The sequence below is a fragment of the Triturus cristatus genome, chromosome 6, assembly GCF_964204655.1.
Source record: "Triturus cristatus chromosome 6, aTriCri1.1, whole genome shotgun sequence".
In the NCBI taxonomy this organism is placed as follows: Eukaryota; Metazoa; Chordata; class Amphibia; order Caudata; family Salamandridae; genus Triturus; species Triturus cristatus.
Genome location: NC_140589.1, coordinates 1,803,618,447 through 1,803,636,360, shown reverse-complemented (window position 1 = coordinate 1,803,636,360; position 17,914 = coordinate 1,803,618,447). Strand labels below are relative to the sequence as shown.

Sequence of the window (17,914 nt, the reverse complement as noted above, 5' to 3'; positions counted from 1 at the left end):
CACATCCGAATGCCAATTCTCGTGTGATTCGAGATACAGGGATGTTACAGGAGGATTGTGACTCGTCTTTGCATTTATATTCCAAGTCTGAATACCTTAGCCTGGCTATTTCAATTATTGGTGTTCCTGCTTTGGCGGTTTATAATGCCAAATCTATTGGGAAAATGGCCTGCTGGATGGTAAAATCCATTAATCAAACTTCTACAGTCCTGTCTGACATGCTGTTAGACGCCCAGGGTGAACGCAGAGCCATCTTGCAAAATCGAGCGGCCATTGATTATCTTTTGCTTAAACATGGACATGATTGTTCTGATTTTGAGGGTCTTTGTTGTTTTAACTTGTCTGATCATACACAATCCATTCGCGCTCACATTGATAAGCTACATGACTTGACAGAAGAAGTTAGAAAACACATTGACCAGGGCTGGTTTGACTGGCTCTTTAATTGGTTACCTGATTTGTATCTGTTACGTCAGGTATTAGGAGGTATTCTGATTACCATCGCTGTTTTGATTTCTATCTGTTGCTTTATTCAGTGTATTCCTTCGCTACTTCAATTCTGCACATTTGGTACTAGACATAGATCAGTTAGCTTTGTTTCATATTATTCTTCCACAGATGTTAGTTCTGTTTAATGAATGTATAATAGACTGAAGTCAAGGGTGAAATGTTCTGCTCGATTTTCCCGGCCCTATTGTGTTGACGGGTAATTAGTGTGACTTCAGTCTCTTACCATCCAAGTCTAAGGGTTAGAGTAGTGAATGGAGCCTATTTCCTAGGCACTTCGACATGATCCTGTGTTCTTCCCCATAGATCAGGGCTTACACACATATCCTAGGGGATAGATTCGTTAGTATTAGGGATAACCTGTCCTGTAGTGAGGGTATTTCATGGAGCCGTGCTGAATTCAGGCCTGGTAGGCCTCAAACGGGAGAGACTCCATCTTTCTTTCTGCTCCGGCAGCTTGAGATGCTTCTAGGTTAAGGGTGATGTTTTAGTTATGAGGTGTTATTCGCTTGGAGAGAACCGGTTCAGGCCAGCCCTTATCGAAGGATTGTATTTTTCTTCATGCCGAAGACACTACATCAGGCCGGCCGGCTGGGAACGTGTCCTTGGTACGGGGAGGTACAAGAATTTGGTGGGCGGCAGGTTACGGGCCGGAATTTTCCATGAGGAAATGCACCTCTATATTAGTGAAAGTCTGAGGCAGATACGGTGCACTTACTTCAGTCCGTAGGCGGCATCTAGCCGTTAGCAGTAAAGCTACTACTTATTCCAGGGAAGACAGATGACAAACTTGAAGGCGGAGAAAAACCGAGAGACAGATACTCTTCTAGCAGAATAGCCAGAGAGGAGAGAGTAGCCGATGAGGAAGAGGTCCCAGTGACTCGGAGAAGGGAGAAGGGAACAGATCCGTGACTGCGGAGGTGTAACTTCCAGGCGAGCCGAGGCACAGATGAGAAGGGAACCTAGATGACCATTGAATGCAGGCTACACACGACTAAGGTGATGTCGACCCCTTTCGTATTAGAGTGTACAACCTAATCTTTCACTTTTCTTTGCAGGTTATGTGTTACATAGTAATGTTATGTGATTGCGTAATAAAGTACCCAGTTTGTAGTGAATCAACATGTGCTGCGTGTTCTTGTATAAGAGGGTAGCCTATTCTTCTAGTCAGCTGTGACTTGACATGAACAGATGTTAACCCTGATCAGGTAAGTGGTAACTGAATAAGGGAGAGAGGAGCCCCTCGAACCAGAGAACAGGTTGTGCTCAAACTGGCAGTTCCCTTGTTGTATTTTATGGTAATCATAGGATGAACTTGTGCTGAGGCTGCCGTCTGGGTAGGAAGTCCTGTGTCCGTCTGGGACCGTGAGGCTGAGGCTGCCGTCTGGGTAGGAAGTCCTGGGTCCGTCTGGGACCGCGAGGCTGAGGCTGCCGTCTGGGTAGGAAGTCCTGGGTCCGTCTGGGACCGCGAGGCTGAGGCTGCCGTCTGGGTAGGAAGTCCTGGGTCCGTCTGGGACCGCGAGGCTGAGGCTGCCGTCTGGGTAGGAAGTCCTGGGTCCGTCTGGGACCGCGAGGCTGAGGCTGCCGTCTGGGTAGGAAGTCCTGGGTCCGTCTGGGACCGCGAGGCTGAGGCTGCCGTCTGGGTAGGAAGTCCTGGGTCCGTCTGGGACCGCGAGGCTGAGGCTGCCGTCTGGGTAGGAAGTCCTGGGTCCGTCTGGGACCGCGAGGCTGAGGCTGCCGTCTGGGTAGGAAGTCCTGGGTCCGTCTGGGACCGCGAGGCTGAGGCTGCCATCTGGGTAGGAAGTCCTGGGTCCGTCTGGGATCGCGAGGCCGCCACTTGTATTATAAGAGGTATATATATATATATATATATATATATATATATATATATATATATATATATATATATATATATATATATATATATATATATATATATATATATATATATATATATATATATATATATATGTGTGTGTATATATATATATATATATAGTAGGAATTCCCTGTCCTTAGGTTGTATATATCTGTGGTTACTTGTTGTGAATAGGCCCTAGGGAGAGGGTAACGTTCTGGCTGGGTTAGAGAGGCTCTGATGAGCGGGTTCTATCTGATCCGAAAACCCAAGCAGAACAACAGCAAACAGTGGTTTCTGAGTTAATCTAACCCCACAGAGCTACAGTACCTGTCCGTGCTTCGAGGGTCTATAATTATTGTTAGAAATGGGGGTCTCTAGTTGGCAAGGGCTTGCACTTTTGTCCAAATAGGGACCCTTCTTGCTAGTCAGGATAAGGGAGTTACACTCCTAAAATAGCCCCTGCTCGCCCCCTTGGTAGCTTGGCACGAGCAGTCAGGCTTATCTTAAAGGCATTGTGTAAAGCATTTTCACATAACCAACAGTAATACAGTGCAAGCACTACAAACGGACACCACACCAGTTTAGAAAAATATCCAATATTTTTATATACTTAAGACATGACCAAAACTATAAAAATCCACGATACAGTACTTAAAAATCTTCTGTTATCAAAATAATCTTGAAAAACAGTTCCTTGATGTCGATAGCTTTGTCCGGGGCTATCACGGCGTTGTGAGCAAACAAATCCAAACAGTTCTGGCTGACCGTGGCGTCGCGGGCCAGCTACGGTGTCAGGAAGACTCGCAAATAGTACCTTTCAGAAATGCAGGGCGTCGATGACCTTTCGTTAAGCTTCCGAAAACACGGCGTCTGCGGGCGTCGGTTCCGGAGGTCAGTGCAGGAGTCGTCAGGGCCCTCGAAGTCACACGTGTTGCAGATCGAACTCCACTTTGTTGAAGTCAGGAGCGCTGGCGTCGGCTAGTGTCGGATGCTGCGGTACGAAGTGCAGCGGTGTGGCGTGCGGTGCCCTCAGGTCGCGGAGCGAGCAGCGGCTTGGTGGCGGCGTCAGGTGGTGTCGTCGGTGAGACCAGGGCGCGGTGTGAGATGAAGGCGGTGCTCGTCACGGTGCTGGCAGGTCACGGTGCAAGCAGCGTCGTCGTCGTTGCTGAAGCGCTGTCGTCGGCTGACGAACTGGAGTCGATGGCACTGGCGTCAGTAGGCCATGGCTGCGGTGGGCGGAGCGTCGGGTAACGTTACGAGCGGTGCCCCCAAACCACGGTGCAGGCAGCGGCGCCAAGTCCGGCGTGAAGCGACGTCGTCGGGGATACCAAGGCGTCTCGGTGAAGCGAGGCGGTGTGGAGTGCGGTGCCCACAGGTCGCGGTCCAAGCAGCGGCTCGGTGGCGGCATCAGCAGGCATCGTCGGTGAGACCAAGGTCGCGGTGCGGCGTTGCTGCGGTGCCCTCTGCAGTGCCTTAAGGACACGGAGTCGGCAGCGGCATCGGAGACGGCATCGAGCTTGCAGTCTTTGCTGTTCCTGAGACTTCTTGAACAGGGGGCAAGCTATACCTCAAGCCCTTGGAGAAACTCACAAAAGTAGATTGTAGAAAGTTCAGTCCAGTCCTTTCACTGCCCAAGACAGAAACAGCCACTGCAGGCCAACACAGCAAAGCACACAGCAAAGTGGTAGTTCCTCCTCACAGCTTCTCCAGCTCTTCTTCCTAGCAGCCTTCTTGATCCCAAAAGAGTTCTAAAGTTCTGGGGTTTGGGCCCCAATATTTATACCACCAAATCGTTTGTTCTCTGAAGGCAGAGAGTGTCATATGGGACATTAGCATTTTAATGTGGTGCAATAGACTTCAACAGTAAAATGCATGGTAGTTAGCAGGGCTGCTCCTACCCCACTGCTTACCTCACCCGGAAGCAGCACTGGTCCTGGTTAGGAAATTTAAGACTTCTGGTGCAAGTCCTTAATTTGAGCCAGTGGTTTCAGGTGCTCGGCACCGGCACTTAATTGTCAACACTTATGACAATCTGCCATAGGGTGGAGCTGTTTGACTAATTTAGAGATGAGCAAACCAACAGTTGTTTATTAATTAAATATACATTAAGATGACTAATACCTGCCTCACAAGCCATCCTTATAGCTTTGGGGGTCTGCAATAGTCTGCATGTGACTGTGCTGATTAGTAGTTGGGCTGGTACAATCATTGTAACGTAATTTGTGCTTATGTAAAGCGTTCTGATACCTTTGGGTCTAGTTTGCTCTATATAAAACTCCACACACCCCAAAAAAATTGGCAGCACTGGCAGTGGCAGCCGATGGTGCTAGCTCCACTGGCCTCCTGACGAGGGCCCTAGCACTTAATTTTTTTTAACTAAGCACTGTGTTCATCCATCTTAGATAGCTCTAAAATTGCAGAGCCTATCAGAAAACTGAGCTTTGGGGCGCAGCTCAGCATAGTGCTACAACTCCACTGCCAGAGTGGCACATCTAACACTCCACTCTGACATCCTCAGCAGCAGCAGTTTAATAGAACAGCACCTCTGCTGCTGCATATATGACATCATTTTTGAGCAGGGAAGTGGGAGATTTTGAAAAGAATTTTGGGGGAATGAATGTTCTCCATTCACTTGAATTGAAGCAGAGCTAATTCTAGGGGGGAGACTCCTAAATTAAAAACATTTTTTGCACTGCCTGAATGGGGTCTGTTACAACGGGTGTCTGCTGGCACTGATCCTGCTCTGATGCCTTTATGAGTACCTGTGCTCAGGGCTTTAAGTGGGCCGGGTCTCACCGGTGCTGAGTACCAGCAGTTTTTTACAGGGAGCTTCGAAACGGGTCTCTATCGGGCTCTGTTTTGTGCCCCTTTTTTCCGGACTGCAGTGACATCAGGCACATCATGTGCGTGTGCTCACACTGCTCACTTCTCACTAGTGGAGAAGTTACGGCATGACGTCATGCCAGGTGAGCGTTGTAGGGGAAGGGAATTCCTTTAAAGAGAGTAATTTTCTCTCTGGATTTCCTTTCTCTGTTTGAAACTCAGGAGCAGCAACATTGTTGTGGTGTCACCAGGGCTTTTAGTGGGAGCTTTTTCAATATTAATACAAGCCATAGTTGCTGCTTATTTACCTTATTCAACTAACAACCATTGACAAGCCAATAGTCCTGACTTGTTGTAGGTATGATGTTACTTGTTGTATCATATATCTGGATGCAATGACAGAAACAGCAAAATGCAAGTCGGGCGGCACACTATGCTAAGCAAAGGTTTCTAGCTTACAGGTTTTTAAGCCACGACGTTAATTACTTTGGCCACGCCCCCTTTGAGAGCCCCCCCACCCCAGTTTTTTCATCCCACTTAAAGCCCTGCCTGTACTCTCCTTTGTGTAAGGTTACGGTAATCAATGAGGGGAAATAAATAAGTGCTGTAACTCACTACTGGTGATTACCGCCCATTTAAATCACCAATGTCTGGAAAATCAAATCCATTTTCCATATGTCCAACCTCTTCCCAGGCCTTCAAAACTGACCTCAAAGTTCTCCTCCTTCAAAGACACTTCCAAATTTAATTTCACGCCCTCTCTATTATCTGAAGGAAGTCCTTCCATTATAGGAAATTCTGTTCTCCATGACTTTAGAAGTGCCTTCCCAGTGTGTTCTTGTGGTTTGAGTGTCTGCCATTTATTGCAGTATTATACTTCTAGTTGTATTTTGTACTCTTTTGTAACATGCACACGCCACTTTTCCTCTTGTAACGTATCGTTTGCTACCTCTTGTATTTTGTTTGCTTTTGATACATGCACAATTGTCACCATTGCCTCATGTAACGTAACGTTTGTTCTTGTGTTTTGAGTGTCTGCCATTTATTGAAGTATTATACCTCTACTTGTACTTTGTACGCTTTTGTAACATGCACACATGTCACTTTTTCCTCTTGTAACGTATCGTTTGCTACCTCTTGTATTTTGTTTGCTCTTGATACATGCACAATTGTCACTATTACCTCATGTAACGCAACGTTTGCTTTTGTAACATGCTCACTTGTAATTTTCTCCTCATGTATCATAACAGTTCCTATTGTGAAGCGCTCTGACACCTTCTGGTAAAAGTCCGCGCTATATAAAAACGCATTAAATAAATAAATAAATAACATTTTTTTTAAACTAATTTCATGACATCACTGACATTCGTGTCATTCTTGACAAAAGACTTAACTTAATCTCCCACATCAACTCTATTGCCAAGAACGCACGGTACCAGTTGCGCCTTCTATGGGGGATCCGTCGGTTCTTCCCGGAGAAAGACTTAAAAACCTGGGTACAATCGCTGGTTCTCTCAAGACTGGATTATTGCAATTCTCTTCTGACGGGCCTACCCAAATCCCACCTCTCCCCTCTCAAATCCATCCTCCATTCAGCAGCTCGCTTCATTTCAGGGTCTAAACGAAGCGACCACATCACTCCTATCCTGTCCTCTCTTTGATGGCTTTAGAGTGAGGCAAGATCTATTTACAAAACTGCCTGCATCACACACAAAGCCTTGCACACGTCCTCCCCTCGTTACCTGGCAAATAAATTGAAATTGTCCGGAGGCTCTCGACCCTCTCGTAATGCGGAAAAGCTTCTGCTTGAGCCCCCCGTCTTCAAAAGGGAAAGATCGATGGCGCAATCCTTCTCAGGCAATGCGGCGAGAATATGGAACTCACTTCCCCCATTGCTCCATGCCACCTCCTCTACCCGGATCTTCAAAGCTGAACTCAAAACTCTTCTCTTCCAAAGACACTTTCAGAACTAATACTTTCATACTCCGGCCCCTCTTGGAAGTTCGCTCTTCATTGTAAATTTGTATTTTTTCCTGCGCATCTCTCACCCCTGCGTACTGTGTTGGATTTTGTGTTTGTGTACTCTTCATTCTCAGGCCCCTCTTGGAAGTTTGCTCTTCGTTGTAAATTTTTATTTTTTCCTGTACATTCTCACCCCTGTGTGCTGTGTTAGATTTTGTGTTTGTGTACCCTTCATTTTTAGTCTGTGTAATGTTATATTCTGTAAGACTTTTCTCTTGTAACATAACTAGCTCTATTGTACAGCGCTCTGACACCTTTGGGTAATGTCCGCGCTTTATAAAAATGCAATAAATAAATAAATAAATCATGTCTCAGGTAGATCTAACCTCGTACTCTCTCAGTTCGCCTGGTGTAAGTTTGCTGCTCTTCTTCGCGTCTTCTACTTTGGATGAGATCGCCTGCCCCATATTATGTACGGTATCTGCTTTCCATTCGTTTGGAAAGTGATTTTAAAAAAAACTTGGCGAACACGACGTCGTATATCCTTAAAAAATAAACATGGCGACAGGCGACCAAATACAGTGAGCATCACGCGGCTTTGATCCAGAAGGAGGCTCGCAACGCACGCACACGCTAGCGGGCGAAGAACGTCAGTTTCAAGAGCCGTCAAATGTCCGTTCTGCCGTTGCTATGGTTATCGACGCTTGCCTGACTCGGGGATGAGTGCAGGGGAACGGTGCGGACTCGAGATCACTTCGAGTTCTGTTTGTCCCGGCGTCCGGTGTGCGGGTCTCCCGGCGTGACATTTGCCAGTAGCTTCCCGGGCTAAAGCATGGTCAAGGAAGAGTCCTAAAAGTCCCCAAATTTAAGGTGGGATGGCCGTTGCTGCATTTCCGTTGTAATTGCTGCACAATGTCTCTTTCGTGAGAAAACGTATGAAAATTAACAAACCAAAGAACGCGTTTCTATGACAGTTTTCTGTAATCCTACGCATTGTAGAAAGGAGCCTTGTGAATTATTTCTTTTTAGGGCCCTCCTTTCACTGAGTACATTTTAAAGTGGAATAAAGAGAGCGCCCATTTGTTTGGCGACGAATGTGTGGTTCTAAGCGTAGACGTGGGCGTGCCACTGAAAGCGCGAGACAGCCCGAAGTCTGGCTTTGACTCTGCTCGAGGTCCTGAGAGAACCTCGAGCCCATAACGAGCCGAGCCTTCCTGTGACTTCTGCCTGCCAGCCTACCTCTAGCCAGAATGTGTCATCTGGGCCAGAGCTGGCGTCGGCTCAGCATATTGTGATTCTGGCCAAATCACTTAGTCAACCATGCCTTCGAAAAATTAATGTGATCTGGTGTAATGTAACTGGCGCTCACATAAAGCTCTCCAATACCTTTAGGATCGAGTTCGTTCTACGTAAAAATTGCACAATTTACTTAAAACAAAGCGTTTATATAATAAGGAAAGGAAAATAGACATCCACTAAGTGGCAGATTTATACAAAGTGAAACCAGAAAACATGGATGAAAGTTGGCATACAGCCTAAATTGTGTGATTTTTAGGCAAATATTTTATTTCAGCGAAACCCCTCCTTGTTCTTCATTATCGCTTAATAAAGCATTTTCAAATTTTGTGAGTTCAGAATACTAGTTATACAAACCCCATTGTGTTTGATTAATAGGCTGTAATGTTGCTCTATAACATGGGTACTTGCAAACATTTCTAGGGGTCTGCAAAGTACTTTCTGTGGCATGCCCGAGGGCTGCACCGATGCTAGCCATGCGAAGGTCGGGGTGGTGAAAGGTCGGCGTAGGGGTACCCGAAGCAGATGCATAGTGTGGATAACAAACGAGCCTTCATGCAAACGCCTCTCAATGCAATGATATTATCTGATCGACTGTGGTAAAACGCTCATGCATTTTAATAAGATACACTTTTTTGAAGTTTGCAGAGAGTTTATCATGTTTTAACATGTTTAGTGCAAGATGTCTTTAAAACAAAAGGTGTTCCTAAAGAGAAATTGTCTAAAACACCTTACTTTCTTCTTTACCGTTACTTTATTTAATCTGTTAATAAAGTATGTTTCACAGCATTTTAAATTTTCCTGCTCTGTCAACTGAACAGCAGCCCGGTGTTGCTGTTCACCAGGGGACCACAATTAAAGTACAGAAGGGCCGCATGCAGTATCCCTGCTCTATAACAGTCAGGGCAACGTCCAGGTTTTACTTAACAATTGTCTTGCCTCTTAGTTCTATAATGGTTTGTGCTTTAAAACTCACTTTTCATAAGTATTTCTCAGTGTAGTGCTGTTATGTGACATTAATGTCAAAGCTTCCACATTGCAAAACTTTTTTTTTTTGTTTAAATGTTGAGGAGGTGTTGTCATATATTTTACGTGGTTAGTTATATGATTTACATAGTGAACATTTCCAGGGCTCCGCTCGTGCACAGGCTCTAAGTTTCGAGCCAGAACGTGTTGCTCGGCTCTGCTCTCTCTGTTATTTTGTAAGCTCACCCACTTCTACCTAATCGTAAAGTAGAACTCTTGGGCTCCAGAATGTTGAACCCGAGTGTGGATGGCACAGGAATGTGGGATCTTTAACAAGCTCTAGGGTTTATTGTGAGGCAAGCAACTGTTCTAACGTGGAGATAATTCAGACCTGTCCGATGAGGGTTTAGGACGATTTTCCTTAGCTTATTGTGGTTATATTGCATTTCTTCCAGTCTAAGATCCCTCTCGGATCGCTAAGAGGAATCCGATGAGGGGGGGTTAAAGACCAAAAGCAACAGTGTTAACAATGATGGCTGAAGTAAAAATGTAAGGACCAGATTTATTATCTCATGTTCCTTTTGGATTTCATGCAATGCCGGATCTACTTAAGTAGCATTACATTGCATTGCGTGAAATCCATGAGCCAATAAAACCATTTGCAAACAAAGCGCATTACAAAAATTGGGATTCCGAAGTAAAGTGGGTACTATTGAACGCTGCTTGAATCTCAATTTAATTATTGGGAAGTATACTGCAGCCCAGCAATCCCCTTTATTTTTGTCTTTTATGGATCTTATGTTGGCTTTTGATTTTGTTAATCTGTCTCGTTTATGGTCTACCCTTTTAGAATATGGTTTAGATGAGGTTTTAGTCCATTTTTTAGCTTACCTGCATAAGGACCTGAGAGTCCGCTTGAGGATTAGCAAGAGTGAGGAAGTTTCAGAGGACATCAGAGTCGACAGAGGTGTAAGGCAGGTGTGTGTTTTGCCCCCCCTGCTTTTTCTTCTATATATTAATGATCTGCACAAATCTTTGATCGTACTCACCAATGATGTCCCCAGAATTAATGGTAAGTCAGTTCCCTCCCTACTGTATGCCAACGATGCCGTCCTAATGGGACGAACGCCTTACGTATTTTAGTGCGGGGTTTTGTGGATTTTATGGGCAGTTTAGACCTGTGTACTAATTTTAAAAAATCATTTATCATGTCTTGTGGGCCAAAAAGGTATCCTTTAAATACCATTACTGTAGATAATCAAAAATTAAATTGCACCAGCACTTTTCCCTATTTGGGGCTAGTTTTTTCTGCTAATAGCTCTTGGGTAGACCATGTGGTATATAGCAGGAATACATTTACTAAAGTTATTAATTCAATCCTTGGTTTACCACAGCCCAAAAGGACAGGGATAATGTTGGCACTCTTAAAAATCTATAAAACACAGTGCATTCCAATAGCATCATATGGCGCGGAGTTATGGGGATACACAAAGATCAAAATATCAAATGGGGAATGGATCACTTGACCTGAGTAACCAGGGTTTGCGATATTCGTATAGTATACCGATAAAAAAACCCTCATTCACGTTCATAGGTTGGAAAAGCGGTATATCTTGATTCTCCGCTCTGTTATTGGTAACGTGACCGCATCATCATAGGGTTAGTTTCATGCTTCCTCCACCAGGAGGTTGAACCACTGGTTATTGCAGTAGTGATCAAGAGATAAGTGATTGTGTTTAAGTGAAGTGAAGTGAAATGTTATTAAAATCTCGTACAGCCAGAACGTATTTTAATCAAACTGGATTCGAGACAATGAAAAAGTCTTGGCGTGCACAGGAAGACCAATTATGGTCTACTGCACTTAAGGGTGTCCATAAAAAGGTCGACCTGTTTCAGCCCTTACGGTTGCCTCTGTGAGTCAGGTGGGCTTTCTTCAGGACCTAAAAAAGTGAAAGGGAGGCCATCTCCTTTTGAGGTCTCCTGTGAATGGGGTAAATTGACCCGCTTGGCAATTGTTCAATTAGAACCTGTGTTGGTAAGAATAAATAAATAGGGGAGGGGGGGAAAGAAGAACATTTCGTACTTCTTTTTTGGTGTGCTGTCTCTTGTTTGGAAGAAATATGCATGTAATAACTAGAAAATGCAGCAACTAAAAGATGGCAAGTCTTTAGGCATTCATATTCAATATGATATGGCAAACTTTTCCCTCAGTTTGCAAGTTAAGAATAGAGCCTCATGGCTCAGGTTTGATCCATTTTGTCATATAAAGGTAAGTATTCAAAGGTTTAACAGTAAAAATACAGTTACAATGTTGCAAGCCGTGAAAATTAATCATTGAGAATATCGGAGGAAAAACCAGATCATGACAACGCTTACTTAATCTTAACAGCGATGTAGTATGTAAATACTAGGGACCTGTACCCGTTAAGTGACCCTGATTGTAGTCGATATAGTATTGGTAGGATAGAGGCCCACTGTTCTTATCAGCCGTGAGGTGTAGCTAGTCACGTACGGCCCCATAGCTACAAGCGTAACTACATAATCGCGGTACTAGAATTTGTGGCGATCACGTTTTTGCGTAGAGATCATGGTCTCGCGGTAATTAATTTCAGCAAGTACAGTGCCGGCATTGAATGAATGCCATCGCTATGAGATTTGTGCATTTTAATAAGTAGTAGTGAAATTAAGATATCGCTACTGTGTAAGTATTCATCATTGAAAAAATGTCAGGGGAAAAAATTAAGATTATTTATTTTTCACGACAGGGTAGTGCGCCAATACTTAGGACCTGTACTTGTAATATCACTAATATGGCCCTGATTGTAGTCGATATAGTGTGGAGACAAAAGGGCCCACTATTCTTATAGACCGTAAGCTGTGGTCAAATGCTGGCCCCAGGTTTACAAGCGTATCCACATAATGGCGGCATTAGTAAAGGTGTTGTGCTGTTCGGTGATGGCGTTTAGCTGGGAGAAGTCAGGCTAGCAGTATTTGGTTCTCAACAAGTGTAGTGCAGTCATTAATGCCGTCGTTATCAGATGTGAGAAACAGACGTGCAATTAAACGCTACTGTATACGAGCGCTACATGGCCGCCAACGGTTTGAGACATATTAGGCGTTTAGTATGGTGGGAGGGTTTAGTAGTCGTGGCGCGGTGAAGAAAGAAGTTCATGCGGTATGGTTAATGCGGCGCGCATGGTGTGTTCAGACTACGCATGAATCTGTGTGTGTTTTAGTCATACCATGAATCCCAGAGTGCGGGCTTCATCGGGCAATCAGAGAGCTGTGTCTGCTTTAAAAAGACAAGGAAATACACTCGTAAATTAAATGAGAGGTGATACGTTACAGTTTAGGTGTCCTCATGTTCTCCTCAGCTCTATGATCAGGGCCATTTTAGTCATATTACAAGTACAGGTCCTAAGTACTGGCGCACTACCCTGTCGTGAAAAATAAATAATCTTAATTTTTTTCCCCCTGACATTTTTTCAATGATGAATACTTAAACAGTAGCGATATCCAAGATTCACTACTACTTATTAAAATGCACAAATCTCATAGCAATGGCATTAATTCAATGCCGGCACTTTACTTTCTGAAATTAATTAACGCAAGACCATTATCTCTCCGCAAAAACGCGATCGCCACAAATTCTAGTACCGCGATTATGTAGTTACGCTTGTAGCTATGGGGCCGTACGTGACTAGCTACACCTCACGGCTGATACGAACAGTGGGCCTCTATCCTACCAATACTATATCGACTACAATCAGGGTCACTTAACGAGTACAGGTCCCTAGTATTTACATACTACATCGCTGTTAAGATTAAGTAAGCGTTGTCATGATCTGGTTTTTCCCCTGATCTTCTCAATGATGAATTTTCACAGCTTGCAACATTGTAACTGTATTTTTACCATTAAACCTTTGAATACTTACCTTTATATGACTAAATGGATCAAACCTGAGCCATGAGGCTCTATTCTTAACTTGCAAAATGAGGTAAAAGTTTGCCATATCATATTGAATATGAATGCCTAAAGACTTGCCATCTTTTAGTTGCTGCATTTTCTAGTTATTACATGCATATTTCTTCCAAACGAGAGACAGCACACCAAAAAAGAAGTACGAAATGTTCTTCTTCCCCTCCCCTCCCCTTTTTATTTATTCTTACCAACACAGGTTCTAACTGAACAATTGCCAAGTGGGTCAATTTACCCCATTCACAGGAGACCTCAAAAGGAGATGGCCTCCCTTTCACTTTTTTAGGTCCTGAAGAAAGCCCACCTGACCCACAGAGGCAACCGTAAGGGCTGAAACATGTCGACCTTTTTATGGACACCCTTAAGTGCACTAGACCATAATTAGTCTTCCTGTGCATGCCAAGACTTTTTAATTGTCTCGAATCCAGTTTGATTAAAATACGTTCTGGCTGTATGAGATTTTAATAACACTTCACTTCATTTCAACACAATCACTTATCTCTTGATCACTACTGCAATAACCAGTGGTTCAACCTCCTGGTGGAGGAAGTATGAAACTAACCCTATGATGATGCTGTCACATTACCAATAACAGAGCGGAGAATCAAGATATACCGCTTTTCCAACCTGTGAACGTGAATGAGGGTTTTTTATCGGTATACTATACGAATATCACAAACCCTGGTTACTCAGGTCAAGTGATTCATTCCCCATTTGATATTTTGATGTTCAAGTAAAGCACCTGAGTGGATCACAGATCCTTCTTTCTCCCTCCTTGTTGATTATAATTGATACACAAAGATCAACAGTATCCAGCTCGAAGAAAATAGATTCTGTCGAAAAACCTTGGGAGCCCTGATTTCCACTTCACAGTACATTTGTTATGCCGAACTAAAACTACATTATGTTGAAGATTACATATAGGCCCGCCCTGCCCTTTTCTGGCTCGCTGTCTGGAAAAACCCTGCAGTTTCACTCACCAGAGAGATAATAAGAGATTGTCTCATGTGATAAGGGAAGAGAAATACCATGACTTGCCGCAGTGAGGGATAGCTTGAGTAGTATTAATCATGTAGTGGTTTTTACAAATCCCACTGAAATTGAGGGTACGAACAAAAAAGTCATCCGGGGGTCACTTTATGATCATTACAGAACTATAAGAAATGAAAAGGAGGCTCATAAAAAGTCTGTAGTAATTTATATGCCTATTGCGGATTAATTAAATACTCCATCTAGTTATCTTCTAAAATCAATTGGATGCTGGGAGAGAAGACTACTGTTTCGTTTAAGGCCTGGCACAGTTACATTTTTACTGTGTTTTCCTTTGGGGTATACTGCTAATTTAGATCAATTACCATGCCCATGTGATGTTAGGAGCGGGCAAACAACACTCCACTTACTATTTTTTTGTAAGTTTTGCAAAGATTACACAAAACAGTTTCTGATCCCATTTTTAAAAAAAACCTCACCCATTCATCTAGATGAAGCCTACTTGAAAATTTGCAAATTGGAAGACGATTAATTAACTGTTTGTGTAGGTACTTTTCTAAAAATTGCAGTACGTGCCCTAAACACAATGTGCACTTTATGAAGTTTGTTTTATTGAATCAATTTGATATATTTTGTGTTCATGTCTTATATGAACTTAATGGATACTTTTGGCCTAGTTTTAATCTGCTAATAATACCTCAAACGATTTATAGGGTTTTTATTGTAAATTAGTTTTATATGTTTTTATATGGTTTTTATGTATGATCTTACCTTATTGTTTTTTTGGTAATGGATTTTTGTACTTCCTTCTGTTATTATACGATTTGTGCTTTAATGGATATGTCTATATGCGAATAAGGATTTTGAATGAATGAATATTACATTATATTCCAAAGCATTACAAGAAATTACACCTTTTACTTGACTCACACTTGGGTTGTTGTGATTGTATAGCAATGTATGCTGGAGGATGTAGCTTTAGTACAAATGTCATGTAAGACTCTGCTGTCTTGACTTGGTGCTTTTGCCGCAATGCTTAGCATTTCTCTAAAACAGTAATTCCCAAACTTTTTAGAACTGTGACCTAATTTTTAAGAACAAACTTTCGCAACCCACCTAGCTTTAATAGACATGATGAGCGTGGTATGTTTTTTTTGTTTTTATAGTAACTTGAGCATTGTGTGGTAGTACACTGTAATTTATGGACAGTGCATTTTCCATTGAAATAGCGACTAGATTTGCACAGACATAGAGTTTTACTGATAAAACTATATTGTACACAAATGATAGTAAGTGGAAAGCAGGTTTCGGTGAATATAATTTTTGCACTACCAAGTTAAGTATCTTGATTTGTTTTGATCCTATTAAAATCTGTTTTTCCATCACACTTCAGATTACAAAAAAGTGCATCATGTTTGCTTTCCTAACTGTTGAATGTATACAGTTCATTTACAACTATTCACATTTTGTTGTGTTACAAAAATGACGTCCTACAGCCTTTCCATTCACAGTCCCTGAACCCCAGCAAGATAGTTTTATAATTCACTTTGCTTTTCTTTCTCTGACTGCAAAGTGATAAGTTTGTAAACTCCAATATCCTTGTTAAAACAACAACCAGCAGTTTTTTGAAGACGTAGCCTGATCTTAGATCTCTGGCATCTTTATTTATTGCTCGGACATTCATGGCCCACCAAAAATTGGCTTGCGACCCACAGTTTAGGAAACGTCTCCAACATAATTTTATTTTTACAGAACATAATAAGATCATCAGCGTGGGACTCTGTAAATATGGTTGTGTAATTTTTTTAAACTTTTTTTTATTTTTTTTATTCAAGAAATGCAATGCTTCATATTTTTTTCCAGTGCTGCACTGCCCAACATTTAGTAAACCTTGGTCTGTGATGCAGAAAGGCACCCTCAACACTTCACAGGCGGGCTTTAGAAGAGGCCAAGGAACAAATGATCGAGAAATGCAGCTATTTAACATCAGCCTGAAATATACCATTATTAAAAAATCAAAATTGTGTTTGTCGATCTAAAAATGGTCTTGAGCACCGTAAACGATGAGTTGCTTTGGCGGACACTTCCGTCCCTCGGTTGCCCAGAAAAACTGGTATCCACAATTATACTCCTATACAATAATAATACATCTTCGATTGGTGGTAAGCAAATGTATACCCCTGACTCTAAATCTATTGTTAATCACTGCTTTATAACTATTCATACTGTAAGTGCTTGGGACGGAGTACCCGATGTCAGTATGCCTCCGAAACCTTACACATATGATTGCTGTGATATTTGATTAAATTAAGAATAAAGGTTTAATAAAATAAAATAATACATCTACGGTCAGACCTGGCCTGAGTGGAGAAGTAACTAATAGCTTTAAAATCAATGTTGGGGTCAGGCAGGGTTGTGTTCTGGCACCAGCTTTGCATAATGTTTTTATCAACGATGTTGACAATTACTTGAAGGCCCTAAACCTCAATGTGCCAATCTGTGGGGGCCAAAAAAACGAAATCTTGCATTTTGCCAACGAAGCTGTGCTTCTGTGCCGTACTGAATTGGCATGCATAAACTCTTGAAGACATTTGAATGTTATTGTGATATAAAGAAGTTAAAGATTGATATTGCTAAAACAAAATGTGTGATCTTAAGGAGCAGTACTATGCTGAAGAGTTCCTTTAAAATATAAGGAATTAGTTTAGATTGAGTAGAACACTATGACTACAGAAAGTGAGCAGAGGTTCCTATCGCTTTGATAAAAGCCAGGGCCTCAAATTGATTAGCCCCCCTCTTGTGGCATATCCAGTGCAAGTTCTTGCAGCAGAGCTGTGGGGCTTTACAAAGGCCAAGAGGTTGGCAAGGACAGGGAATCTGGTTTTATGTCAACTACTTCTCATTGGCCCAGGGACGCGAATGGGTGCTTTGAGGCATGAGCTAGGCGTTAAGTCTATTGAGCAGCATACAGCACTACACCACCTTCAATATTGAATAAGAATATGGACAAAACCTGAGTTGAGGATTTACTTGGATATTATGCAGCAATTCTGGTCGCAAGCCAAGCTAGTAAAACTACCCTGGTACAATCATGTGGCAACTACTTTTATAGCCATTGGCTGCGCCAAATGCAGATTTGAACCGGAAAGGATGACACGGAAAGTAGCAGGGTGGTAAAGATAAAGATTTGGCTTCACATTCTCAACAATCGGAAAGAGAAAAAAGTAGCCCAGCTCCAGATTATCAAACCCAACCCTTCTTTAGAACCATCCATGGACATGCTTTTTCCAGCTCTTAAAAGATTCATATATATATCCGATTTAGACTAGGCACCCTGCCAATGAAACTGTGTACTAAGACCTGGAAAAAAGGAGTAAGTATTTCATCCACCTGCAGATCCGAGTTTGGGGGGGTGGGATAGAATTTATAATGCATTTTATGTTGTTTTGCACCTTTTCTCTGAAGGCTAGAAGAGTCTACCTTCGTCACCTTTTTATTACTCATGGTATAATACACTGTAAGACTGTCAG

General features: G+C 42.6%; 2 protein-coding genes across 2 annotated transcripts in view; one reads left to right on the top strand and one right to left on the bottom strand.

Annotated features, from left to right (window-relative positions):
* The window catches only part of CIB4 (calcium and integrin binding family member 4), a 364,792-nt gene extending 357,172 nt beyond the window's left edge, over positions 1-7,620 (bottom strand). The window contains exon 1 of the mRNA XM_085609419.1: positions 7,540-7,620. Coding sequence (XP_085465545.1) covers positions 7,540-7,620 — 81 coding nt within the window. The remainder of the gene's footprint in view (positions 1-7,539) is intronic.
* A 229-nt stretch (positions 7,621-7,849) lies between these two features.
* LOC146822041 (uncharacterized) overlaps positions 7,850-17,914 on the top strand; it is a 168,529-nt gene continuing 158,464 nt past the window's right edge. The window contains exon 1 of the mRNA XM_085609417.1: positions 7,850-8,023. The gene's annotated coding sequence lies outside the window, so the exon portion shown is untranslated. The remainder of the gene's footprint in view (positions 8,024-17,914) is intronic.